At 47.6% G+C, this 13,777-nt stretch overlaps 1 protein-coding gene across 1 annotated transcript in view; it reads right to left on the bottom strand.

Annotated features, from left to right (window-relative positions):
- Positions 1–13,777, bottom strand: part of LOC121575262 (CUB and sushi domain-containing protein 1-like) — a 190,404-nt gene that overhangs the window by 158,166 nt on the left and 18,461 nt on the right. Inside the window, exons 7-11 of the mRNA XM_041888234.2 lie at positions 13,363–13,689; positions 9,220–9,414; positions 8,805–8,943; positions 8,445–8,632; positions 595–783 (exon numbers count right to left, since the gene is read on the bottom strand). Coding sequence (XP_041744168.2) covers positions 595–783; positions 8,445–8,632; positions 8,805–8,943; positions 9,220–9,414; positions 13,363–13,689 — 1,038 coding nt within the window. The remainder of the gene's footprint in view (positions 1–594; positions 784–8,444; positions 8,633–8,804; positions 8,944–9,219; positions 9,415–13,362; positions 13,690–13,777) is intronic.

Genomic DNA, 13,777 nt, shown 5'->3' with positions numbered 1-13,777 from the left:
TATCTGAATGGAAATGCCACCACTGTCGAACATGAAGGTCAAGCTCAGAATTACATTTAGAAGAGAACACATTCTGAATCAGACTTGGCTAGAATTGAAAATACAACTGATAAGCTAGTTGTCTGGAGGATGATATTGGGTGTACAAAACCTGATGGTCAAACGCTTTACTCTACTTACTGGAAAGAAATGCTGTACAAGTTTATTTTCAGCCCAAGTAGCGGGAAACAAATGAGATAAACAGTTGGAATAATGTCTTCCTGCAGAATGTCCACCCTGTCTACTGCCTCTCTGACTCTCTGTTGTCTGCCACCCAAAGTTATCTTAGTGTGCATATTCCAGTCACCTCTCCTCTCATCAAGAATTAATGAACTCAGCCCCCTAGGGGAGTCAAAGAGGCTTACCCTTTCCCCCAGATAAGAGAGAGATTCGTTAGCAGGGCGTTGTGTCTCCCACATCTCACTCTGTGAATGTGATGGGGAGTGTGAGGAGAAGGCTGAGTAAGTGCTGCCATGCATGTCAGTGCAGCTGACAGGAACAGGAAAAAGGAGAGGATGGAAGGAAGGGTTGGGCGGGGCTAGATTGGATACACTACCATCACAGCTGGGCAGTGCGTGGTTCCACTGATGGTTCCTCTCACACACGATGGGTTCCACATCGCTCAGCGTGTAGCCTTGATCACAGCTGAATGTCACCCTGGAGCCAATGGCAAAATTGTTCCCATGCCGCTTTCCATTGACCGGGATCCCAGGATCTAAGCAGGAATCTGTTTCCATCATAACGCCTTTGGGGATAGAAAGAACTATTTCATTCCACCTTCAGGCTCTAAATGTAATAGAGAATGGTGTCAAAATTGCTCTTTACTGTATAAATCATGAGGGGGAGCCACAAGTTATCTCTCATTTTCCCTCTCATTCCATTTCATCCCTTGGTGGAGGGTTGTCCTCATAGAAAATATTGTAATAATAATCAAATGTATATTTTATTAATGAGTTTTTCCCAATAGCATACATTAAATGTTTATAAAGCACAATAGATGTCATTAACAATTTCCAGCCATCTGTCTGGACTTGGTAGTCAGGTCTCATCCCTGCTTACTTAATAACGACAGCCAGCATTGTACTATAGTAATTACGGTTAGGTTAATATAGGAAACATTTATGGCATACATTTTTTGTGAGTATATAGTATGAAAGCTTGATTAGAGTAAGGATGTACTAAAAGGACAGTATACAGTGCATTCGGAAAGTATTCAAACCCCTTGACCTTTTCCACATGTTGTTACGTTACAGCCTTATTCTAAAATGGATTTAATAAAAACATGTTCTAATCAATCTACACACAATACCCCATAATGACAAAGCGAAAACAGGTTTTTAGATATTTTGGCAAAACAGAAATACCTTATTTACATAAGTATTCAGACCCTTTGCTATGAGACTCGAAATTGAGCTCAGGTGCATCCTGTTTCCATTGATCATCCTTGAGATGTTTCTACAACTTGATTGGAGTCCACCTGTGGTAAATTCAATTGATTGGACATGATTTGGAAAGGCACACACCTGTCTATATAAGGTCCCACAGTTGACAGTGCATGTCCGAGCAAAAACCAAGCCATGAGGTTGAAGGAATTGTCCATAGAGCTCCGAGACAGGATTGTGTCGAGGCACAGATCTGGGGAAGGGTACCAAAACATTTCTGCAGCATTGAAGGTCCCCAAGAACACAATGGCCTCCATCATTCTTAAATGGAAGAAGTTTGGAACCACCAAGACTCTTCCTAGAGCTGGCCCGGGGGAGAAGGGCCTTGGTCAGAGAGGTGACCAAGAACCCGATTGTCACTATGAAAAAGCTCCAGAGTTCCTCTGTGGAGATGGGAGAACCTTCCAGAAGGACAACCATCTCTGCAGCACTCCACCAACCAGGCATTTATGGTAGAGTGGTCAGACGGAAGCCACTCCTCAGTAAAAGGCACATGACAGCCCACCTGGAGTTTGCCAAAAGGCAACTAAAGGACTCAGACCATGAGAAACAAGATTCTCTGGTCTGATGAAACAAAGATTGAACACTTTGGTCTGAATGCCAAGCATCACGTTTGGAGGAAACCTGGCACCATCCCTACGGTGAAGCATGGTGGTGGCAGCATCATGCTGTGGGGAAGTTTTTCAGAGGCAGGGACTGGGAGACAGGATCGAGGGAAAGATGAATGGCGCAAAGAACAGAGAAATCCTTGATGAAAACCTGCTCCAGAGCGCTCAGGACCTCCGACTGGGGTGAAGGTTCACCTTCCAACAGCACAACGACCCTAAGCACACAGCCAAGACAACGCAGGAGAGGCTTCAGGACAAGCCTCTGAATGTCCTTGAGTGTCCCAGCCAGAGCCCGGAATTGAACCCGATCGAACATCTCTGGACAGACCTGAAAATAACTGTGCAGCAACGCTCCCCCTCCAACTTGACAGAGCTTGAGAGGATCTGCAGAAAATAATGGGAGAAACTCCCCAAATACAGGTGTGCCAAGCTTGTAGCGTCCTACCCAAGAAGACTCGAGGCTGTAATCGCTGCCAAAGGTGCTTTAACAAAGTACTGAGTAAAGGTTCTGAATACTTATGTAAATGTGTTATTTCAGTTGTTTTTTTTAAATACATTTGCTAAAAAATCTATAAACCTGTTTTTGCTTTGTCGTTATGGGGTATTGTGTGTAGATTGATGAGAGAAAAAAACAGTTGAATCCATTTTAGAATAAGGCTGTAACGTAAAACAAAATGTGGAAAAAGTCAGGGGGTCTGATTACTTTCTGAATGCACTGTATAATATTATTTGGAGGAAGAATTTGGCTAGCTATCTTACAACACTATTGAATTGTTGATAGATTACTAAATCATCTTATTGTAAATGACAGCCTAGTGTGTCACGGATGCCGCCGAGGCTGCTCCTCCTCCTTGCTCGGGCAGGCTTCGGCGTTCGTCGTCCCCGGAGTACTAGCTACTGCCGCTCGATGTTTCGATGTTTGTCTTGTATTGTCTAGTTGGTACACCTGTTTCGTATTCTGTATTGATTATGTACCATATGAGTTCCCTTGTTTTATGTTTGCCTTTGTGTGTTATTGTCCGCGTCTCTTGTATGTATGTTCGGCATTGACCATCTTGTTTATTACGCACTCCGCGTACATTTCTCCTCTTGTGTTTGCAGGCTTTTGTTTTGTGCGTATTTTACTTTGGAAAGTAAAGTAGTCATTACTGATCCTCTGTGTCCTGCGCCTGACTTCACTGCCGCATACACCTCAGCATTTGACAGAATAACACACCACCCATGGAGTCAGCAGGAGCAGCGGCGGTGACCGAGTCACTGGAGGATCGGGTCAGCAGCCAGGACGCCATGATCCATAGACTCGGCTCCGCCATACAAGACGTGATGGACACCCTGCGCCGATGGGAAAGAGGAGGCTTGCCCACACCTCCTCCTACATTACCACCACCATCGGCCAGCCCCATCGTACCATCTCCGGAGTTCAGTGGGATTCGGCTCTCGCTCCCGAGGGCATATGATGGCACCGCAGCCGGGTGTCAGGGTTTCCTACTTCAAGTGGAACTCTACCTGGCAACCATACACCCGGCGCCCTCGGGATACGAGAGCGTTTCCGCCCTCATCTCCTGTCTATCCGGCAAGGCTTTGGAGTGAGCCAATGCCGAATGGAGGGGAATAGACGCCGCCACCATCAGCTACGCAGAGTTCTCCCGGGGGGAGCGTCTGTTCCACCTCCGACAGAGGAAGAGGAGCGCACAAGAGTTCGCCCTGGACTTCCGGACTCTAGCGGCGGATGCGGGGTGGAATGAGAGGGCCCTCATCAACCACTATCGGTGCAGCCTGCGAGAGGACGTTCGACGAGAGTTGGCCTGCAGGGACACCAATCTAAACTTCGATCAGTTGGTGGACATGTCGATCCGTCTGGATACCCTGCTGGCTACCCGCGGACGTCCGGAGTTGGGGCCGTCCATTCCATTCCCCAGCACCTCCGAGCCGAGCCCTATGGAGCTCAGGGGTGCTGGCGCTAGAGAGAGGAGGAGAGAGATCCGGAGGGAGGCCGTCCTCTGCACCAACTGTGGCCGTAGAGGACACACTGCGGTTCGGTGCTGGGGAGGGTCTCCAGGGGATCGAGGCAACAGGTCACGCACTGGGGAGTCATTCCAGGTGAGTAGGCGCCCAACTCACCCAGAGCTCTCTGTTGTTCACCTGTGTATACAAGTAGTATTTCCCCAGGTTGCATCTCATTCCCAGGCGCTAGTCGATTCAGGCGCAGCTGGGAATTTTATTGATCGTAATTTTTGTGTTAAGTTAGGGATTCCCCTCCTACCAGTAGATGTGCCCTTTCCTATTCATGCCCTAGATAGCCGTCCGTTGGGATCTGGGTTGATTAGGGAGGTCACAGCGCCACTAAAGATGAGGACGCAGGGGGGTCATGAGGAGATCATTCAGTTGTATCTGATCGACTCTCCTGCGTATCCCGTGGTGCTGGGACTTCCTTGGTTAATCTCCCATGACCCCACCATTTCGTGGCAACAGAGGGCTCTCAAGGAGTGGTCTGACCAGTGTGTCGGGCGGTGTCTAGGTGTTTCCGTAGGGGCGACCACGGTGGAAAGTCCGAACCAAATGCCCGCACTGCACATTCCTCCTGAGTATGATGATTTGGCACTCGTGTTCAGTAAGACGAGGGCGACGCGATTGCCACCTCATAGACAGGGGGATTGTACGATAGACCTCCAGGCAGGTGCTGCACTTCCGCGTAGTCATGTGTATCCTCTGTCTCAAGAGGAGACGGCGGCTATGGAGACATACATAGCCGAGTCTCTGAGACAGGGATACATACAGCCCTCCACTTCTCCTGCGTCCTCGAGTTTCTTTTTTGTGAAGAAGAAGGATGGAGGGTTGCGCCCGTGTATTGATTACCGTAGTCTCAATCAGATCACTGTTAAATACAGTTATCCTCTCCCTCTGATTGCGAGTATGACGGAATCATTACACGGAGCGCGTTTCTTCACAAAACTGGATCTCAGGAGCGCCTACAACTTGGTGCGCATTAGGGAGGGAGATGAATGGAAGACACCATTTAGTACCACCTCGGGTCACTATGAGTATCTCGTCATGCCATACGGGTTAATGAATGCTCCTTCAGTCTTCCAATCCTTTGTGGACGAGATCTTCCGGGATTTGCATGGGCAGGGTGTAGTGGTGTATATTGACGACATTCTAGTTTACTCTTCTACACGAGCCAAGCATGTAGCCCTGGTGCGTCGAGTGTTGGGTAGGCTGTTGGAGCATGACTTGTATGTCAAGGCAGAGACATTTCTGTTTTTCCAGGAGTCCATCTCCTTCCTGGGCCATCGGTTGTCCGCGTCAGGGGTGGAGATGGAGATTGACCGCGTTTCAGCCGTGCGTAATTGGCAGATGGTTAAGGAGGTGCAGCGGTTTTTGGGTTTTGCCAATTACTACCGGAGGTTTATCCGTAGCAGCTCCCATCACCTCCCTGCTGAAGGGGGGCCCGGTGCGTTTGCAGTGGTCGGCTGAGGCGGACAGGGCGTTTGGACAACTGAAGGACCTGTTCACCTCAGTTCCGGTGCTGGCGCATCCGGACCCCACTTTAGCGTTCCAGGTGGAGGTGGACGCGTCAGAGGCCGGTATTGGGGCTGTACTGTCTCAACGCTCAGGCACGCCTCCTAAACTCCGGCCCTGCGCTTTTTACTCGAAGAAGCTCAGCCCGGCGGAACGTAATTATGACGTGGGGGACAGGGAGCTGCTAGCCGTGGTTCAAGCCCTAAAGGTGTGGAGGCATTGGCTTGAGGGGGCTCAACACCCTTTTCTCATTCTGACTGACCATCGTAACCTGGAGTACATCCGGGCAGCTAGGAGACTGAACCCTCATCAGGCTAGGTAGGCCATGTTTCTGGCCCGGTTTGTTTTTAAGCTCACTTACATCCCAGGGTCCCAGAACGGTAAGGCAGACGCCCTGTCCCGGCGATATGACACAGAGGAGAGGTCCATTGAGCCCACTCCCATACTGCCGGAGTCTTGTCTGGTGGCACCGGTGGTGTGGGAGGTCGATGCGGAAATCGAGCGGGCGTTACGTACCGACCCTACTCCTCCAGAGTGTCCAGCGGGGAGGACGTACGTTCCGCTCGAGATTCGTGATCGTCTCATTTATTGGGCTCATATGTCACCCTCCTCTGGACATCGTGGTATTGGCCGGACAGTGCACTGCCTTAGTGAAAAGTACTGGTGGCCAATATTGGCTAAGGACGTGAGGGTTTATGTCTCCTCCTGCTCAGTATGCGCTCAGTGTAAGGCGCCTAGACACCTGCCCAGGGGGAAGTTACAACCCCTACCCGTTCCACAACGGCCGTGGTCTCACCTATCGGTAGACTTTGTCACGGACCTTCCCCCTTCCCAGGGGAATACCACTACTCTGGTCATTGTGGATCGGTTCTCTAAGGCCTGTCGCCTCATCCCAATGCCGGGTCTCCCTACTGCCCTACAGACTGCTGAGGCTTTGTTTACCCACGTCTTCCGGCACTACGGGGTACCCGAGGATATAGTGGTAACGCCAAGGTAGTGGGTTCAATCCCCGGGACCACCCATACACAAAAAAATGTATGCACGTATGACTGTAAGTCGCTTTGGATAAAAGCGTCTGCTAAATGGCATATTATTATTATTATTATATAGTGTCTGATCGGGGTCCCCAATTCACCTCTAGAGTCTGGAGGGCGTTCATGGAACGCTTGGGGGTCTCGGTTAGCCTTACCTCGGGTTTCCACCCTGAGAGTAATGGGCAGGTGGAGAGAGTGAACCAGGATGTGGGTAGGTTTCTGAGATCTTATTGCCAGGACCGGCAGGAGGAGTGGTCGGGGTATATCCCCTGGGCAGAGACCACCCAGAACTCCCTTCGCCATTCCTCTACGAATCTGACCCCTTTCCAGGGTGTGTTGGGGTATCAGCCGGTTCTGGCACCATGGCATCAGAGCCAGATCGAGGCTCCTGCGGTGGATGAGTGGTTTCGGCGCTCGGAGGAGACATGGAACGCTGCGCATTTACATCTGCAGCGGGCTATCTGTAGGCAGAAGGCGAGCGCCGATCTCCACCGCAGTGAGGGTCCTGTGTACGCACCTGGAGATGGAGTCTGGCTCTCGACTCGAAACCTGCCCCTTCGCCTGCCCTGCCGGAAGCTGGGTCGGCGGTTTGTGGGGCCATTTAAAGTCCTGAGGAGATTGAACGAGGTATGTTACAGGTTACAACTGCCTAATGATTATCACATTAACCCCTCGTTCCATGTGTCTCTCCTCCGGCCGGTGGTAGCTTTTCCACTCCAGGACAATGAGATACGGGAGACTCCTCCGCCCCCACTGGACATCGAGGGGGCTCCGGCGTACTCAGTCCGGTCCATCGTGGATTCGAGACGTCGGATGGGGGGTCTGCAGTATCTCGTGGAGTGGGAGGGGTACGGTCCGGAGGAACGGTGCTGGGTGCCTAGGAGGGACATTTTAGATCCCTCCATCCTGACGGAGTTCCACCGGAGTCATCCCACGCGCCCTGCTCCGCGTCCTCCTGGCCGTCCCCGAGGCCGGGGTCGGCGCACGGCTGGAGCCGCGCGTCAAGGGGGGGGGGTACTGTCACGGATGCCACCGAGGCTGCTCCTCCTCCTTGCTCGGGCAGGCTTCGGCGTTCATCGTCCCCGGAGTACTAGCTACTGCCGCTCGATGTTTCGATGTTTGTCTTGTATTGTCTAGTTGGTACACCTGTTTCGTATTCTGTATTGATTATGTACCATATATGTTCCCTTGTTTTATGTTTGCCTTTGTGTGTTATTGTCCGCGTCTCTTGTATGTATGTTCGGCATTGACCATCTTGTTTATTACGCACTCCGCGTACATTTCTCCTCTTGTGTTTGGAGGCTTTTGTTTTGTGCGTATTTTACTTTGGAAAGTAAAGTAGTCATTACTGATCCTCTGTGTCTTGCGCCTGACTTCACCGCCGCATACACCTCAGCATTTGACATAGTGCTATCACTGGTGATGTAATAAAGTTACATCTCATGAGCTAAATGTCATGAGGTTGGCCTTTGTAATCACCAATTATTTGGCATTTAAATCACAGTCCTGTTCAGGCAACAGCACTAATGATGACAAGTTATCAAAAATAAGTGTCAATCTAATTTCACAGCTCCTACACCACTTCAGTAATATTGAAATGGTGTAGGAGCTGTGAAATTAGATTTACACTTCTTGTGATCACAACACCCACCACACGAGTCAATATTGACATCAGCAGCACACACATGAAAGCGATATTCCAGTTGTAGCCATGAAACAATGTGTGGATTGCAAACACAATGTCCTCAGCTTTTCAAAGGTAGCCCTGTGGATACATTTCAAATTGAAAACCGTAGAACTCACTGTCATAGCGGATCTGGAAGCCCACGCTGGAGCGACTGTTGTCCGTGGTGAATAGCAGGTACATGTAATTACTGGTGCTAATGAGAAAATGGGGCGCCTGAGTGCCATGATACTCTCCGATTAAAGGAGAGGAGTTGGAGGGGCCATCCCGAATCTCCAGTGTGTCATAATTAACCTCCGTCTGGAATCTACATAGAAATAGACAAAAAAGGAGGGAAAAGGGAAGTGAATTAGAAGCTACTATTCCAGGCAGGCAATTGTATGTAGCCAATCATGGCAGATTATCTCAAACTGAATGATTGTGTGAAATTGAAATAGCTGCATCAGTGATAAGATACATTCTAAACAAAATAGGGAAACCTGTCAAAGGATATCTTGATGGCGTGATCTTTGCTGGCTTCAATAACCCATTCACAGTTCAAAGAATCTTTGTAGAATCCCGGCCAGCCAGGGGACAGCAGAACTCCGGTTGGAGCTGTTAAATGTCCCCCACAAGGTGCTATAGGGGAAAGTATCATCTTAGTGGCAACTGACATGTTCTGAGCTTACAAGTTTATATGCAACAGTATGCAGAATTTAACAGTATAGACTGGGTATACTTTACTACTTGTAGAATTGTAGCATACTTTCAGTGGCTCTACAATGTTTCACCAAATGACAACAATGATATGCCCAGTGCCCACCCACTCCAACCCAAGGGAGTCAGGATGACATTGGCAGATTCCACTGGCTATTCATAGGATTATATGGATTATTGTGCAACATTATACAGTACCTTCACACCGAGGAACTGCTGCATTCCACACTACGTTTCCATCCTGAATGATGCAGGTTATGGATTCAGACCCATGGGTTTTGATGAAGCCTTCATCACATGTGAAGAGCACGGAGCTCCCCAGCAAGAAGTGCTCCCCATACCGCTGGCCATTGACAGGGATGCCGGGGTCGTGGCATTCATTCTGACCAAATGCTAGAGAGGAAAATAAAACTGGTTTCAGTGTTTTTCAGTGATTTCAGTGTTTTCTGTGCTGTTGTTTTTTAATCAATAAGAAGATATCAAACTGGATTCGGTGTCACATTTAACTCATGTGTCTTATCCCAGAGAACATTATGAAAACCTGGTTAATTATTTACTCATTGAGAATAGATGCTAATCAGGCAACAACATGAACACAGCACAGTGGCGAAGACTGACGCCATGAAGGCAACACTTTCATTTCCCTGCCTCATTGTCAATACACGCCTGCTCGCTGACAGTGACTCCCCACACCAGATTGGAAGACATGTCCCTCTCCTCCTGACACGGTGACACACCAGTTCCATGGTGCTATTGTGTTGCCACACCACAGGCTCCCCCGCCATCCCCATCACATGGCTGACACCTCCACGCCAAAAACACATCCCTGTCTTAGTCACTCCCCCACCATCCCCATCACATGGCTGACACCTCCACGCCAAAAACACATCCCTGTCTTAGTCACTCCCCCGCCATCCCCATCACATGGCTGACACCTCCACGCCAAAAACACATCCCTGTCTTAGGCACTCCCCCGCCATCCCCATCACATGGCTGACACCTCCATGCCAAAAACACATCCCTGTCTTAGTCACTCCCCCACCATCCCTATCACATGGCTGACACCTCCACGACAAAAACACATCCCTGTCTTAGTCACTCCCCCGCCATCCCCATCACATGGCTGACACCTCCACGCCAAAAACACATCCCTGTCTTAGTCACTCCCCCGCCATCCCCATCACATGGTTGACACCTCCACGACAAAAAACCATCCCTGTCTTAGTCACTCTCCCACCGTGACAGGAGGGTCCAGCGGGTGCAGGCAGAGGAATATTTTATTTATTTTTATAATTTTTTGGGGTAATACTTTATGGGGTAATATTTTATGAAGTTGGCTTTAGCTAGCCCAGACAGGTTCCCAATCTCCCAACGTCATAACTAGCTACCAAGAAGCCATTTCTGGCTATCAATCAAGTTAGAGTTGCTAGCTTGTCTAACTATCTTAGCTGGAATGCCTGCTGGCAAGGTTGGTAGACTTTAGAACAAGTAATAACTAAATATACTAAATAAGACTGACATTCCTTTCAATCTTTTACCAAGATTTTAGCAGAGATGCAGAGAAGCATATTTAGTTTCTTTAAAAAAAGAACTACCAATGAATAGCCCCCCTCCAGACCACCTCCCCCAGCCATCCTCACATACTTTGTGCCCCTTCAGATTTTTGGGGTGCATGACGCCCCTGGATGCAGATGGATATGCGGAATAAGAACGGTAACAACATCCTCCTCCATTTCATTAACCTTTCCCACCACTGCAGCCTGCCTCTGTTACTCTTCCACCAAAGAAATCCAGGATCTGCGGAGAGACATGTCTCTACATAGTCTACCCGGCCAGGAGAGTTCAAGAACAGAATGTGTCCTAGAGATAGCAAACAGGAACTGGGGACAGCAATACTCAGACCTAATTTCAGCTCAGTATGGCACAAGCATAATTCCATTAACACTGGGCACAGCTGGATCAGTTCAATATTTTTGTGCTACAGAGTGTATTTCGAGGCAGAGGACATGAACAGACCTCTACCATTACTGTTTACTGTTTCATGATAATGTCTCTAAATTATCAGCAGAAAAGGGCAAATATATTTAATGTTTACCTTCAAGGTTTGGAATTGCCTTGCAGTATTATTGTTTTTCTTATCTCGTGTTTACAGATAAAAAATGTTGGAGGCCAACTGGTAGACAAATTTGCATGAAAATATGCATTAAAATGTTAGGATTGTAAATTATTAAAATGACAAACATTCCCAAGGCCCCTTTAAACAGTGTAGTATTGAGAGAAAAGGGCCAAATTAGTATTTCATTTGTCATAATGTCATCTGTGTGAAATCTTTTCATTGAATTCATAGGTAACTTATATATTGACCAGTTAATCAAACGTAATATAATTAATAATAATTAAAATGGGATGTTGCTGGTTTTAATTATAGGGAAAACATAGATTTGTCTACAGTCGTGGTCAAAAGTTTTGACAATGACACAAATATTAATTTTCACAAAGTCTGCTGCCTCAGTTTTTAAGATGGCAATTTGCATATACTCCAGAATGTTATGAAGAGTGATCAGATGAATTGCAATTAATTGCAGAGTCCCTCTTTGCCATGAAAATGAACTTAATCCCCAAAAAACATTTCCACTGCATTTCAGCCCTTCCACAAAAGGACCAGCTGACATCATATCAGTGATTCTCTCGTTAACACAGGTGAGAGTGTTGACTAGGACAAGGCTGGAGATCACTCTGTCATGCTGATTGAGTTAGAATAACAGACTGGAAGCTTTAAATAGAGGGTGGTGCTTGAAATCATTGTTCTTCCTCTGTTACCATGGTTACCTGCAAGGAAACACCTGCCGTCATCATTGCTTTGCACAAAAAGTGCTTCACAGGCAAGGATATTGCTGCTAGTAAGATTGCACCTAAATCAACCATTTATCGGATCATCAAGAACTTCAAGGAGAGAGGTTCAACTGTTGTGAAGAAGGCTTCAGGGTGCCCAAGAAAGTCCAGCAAGCGCCAGGACCGTCTCCTAAAGTTGATTCAGCTGCGGGATTGGGGCACCACCAGTGCAGCGCTTGCTCAGGAATGGCAGCAGGCAGGTGTGAGTGCATCTGCACACACAGTGAGGCGAAGACTTTTGGAGGATGGCCTGGTGTCAAGAAGGGCAGCGAGGAAGACACTTCTCTCCAGGAAAAACATCAGGGACAGACTGATATTCTGCAAAAGGTACAGGGATTGGACTGCTGAGGACTGGGGTAAAGTCATTTTCTCTGATGAATCCCATTTCCGATTGTTTGGGGCATCCGGAAAAAAGCTTGTCCGGAGAAGACAAGGTGAGCGCTACCATCAGTTCTGTGTCATGCCAACATTAAAGCATCCTGAGACCATTCATGTGTGGAGTTGCTTCTCAGCCAAGGGAATGGGATCACTCACAATTTTGCCTAAGAACACAGCCATGAATAAGGAATGGTACCAACACATCCTCCGAGAGCAACTTCTCCCAACCATCCAAGAACAGTTTGGTGACGAACAATGTCTTTTCCAGCATGATGGAGCACCTTGCCATAAGGTGATAACTAAGTGGCTCTGGGAACAAAACATCAACATTTTGGGTCCATAGCCAGGAAACTCCCCAGACCTTAATCCCATTGAGAACTTGTGGTCAATCCTCAAGAGGCGGGTGGACAAACAAAAACCCACAAATTCTGACAAACTCCAAGCATTGATTATGCAAGAATGGGCTGCCATCAGTCAGGATGTGTTCCAGAAGTTAATTGACAGCATGCCAGGGTGGATTGCAGAGGTCTTGAAAAAGAAGGGTCAACACTGCAAATATTGACTCTTTGCATAAACTTAATGTAATTGTCAATAAAAGCCTTTGACATTTACGGAATGCTTGTAATTATACTTCAGTATGCCATAGTAACATCGGACAAAAATATCTAAAAACACTGAAGCAGCAAACTTTGTGAAGACCAATATTTGTGTCATTCTCAAAACTTTTGACCACGACTGTACACAGGGTAATGTATTGTATGGCCATACAAATTGTTAAATAGAATGATGCCACCCACTTCTAGCTAATGAGTCTCCATTCTCAGATAGGGATCCTCTAATTGAAATCAGACTTTAACATTAAAATGTGCTTTGTTAATAATTCTGATTCCTAACTTCCCTTGTAAGAGTATACCTGATTGAACACATATGAAAAGACACTATAGATACCCCTTGACTCAGTATTTGTGCCACAGGCAGTTCTGAATTGCATAACAGAAGACATTGTGAGGGGCCCAGAGTCTGCAATATATAGCAAAATCGCAAATAGCTTTAGAAGGAAGGGCCATTTACTTGTATAAGTGATGTTAAATCCTTTCCCAGTGTTGGAGTGGTCAGACTGGAACTCCAGGCGCATGATGTGTCCATTGCTGGCTATCTGAGAGGGTACATCCTTCCCGGAGAACGTGCCGAACGTGGTGGGCTCCGACATCCCGTCGTCTTTCACAATGAGGTAGTCAAACTGGGGCTCTACCTCAAAGTCGCTGAAAATTAGATGAATCCTGCTCCCTGGCTCTGCGATAATAAGCCACACACAGTTCATGTTGTTCCCATACTCCTCGGGGTAGTTGGGGGAGAGGATTATTCCTGATGGGGTGGTGAAATTGAAGAAGCAGGAAACTGCAAAAATAGATAGGGGCACACACACAGATCTGCCATCATGCTTTGATGCAGCACACAGTGAGATAAATTAGCTCTTTTATAAGAC

The sequence above is a fragment of the Coregonus clupeaformis genome, chromosome 1 (genome assembly GCF_020615455.1).
Source record: "Coregonus clupeaformis isolate EN_2021a chromosome 1, ASM2061545v1, whole genome shotgun sequence".
Lineage (NCBI taxonomy): Eukaryota > Metazoa > Chordata > Actinopteri > Salmoniformes > Salmonidae > Coregonus > Coregonus clupeaformis.
This window is presented reverse-complemented; position numbering and strand designations above follow the sequence as displayed.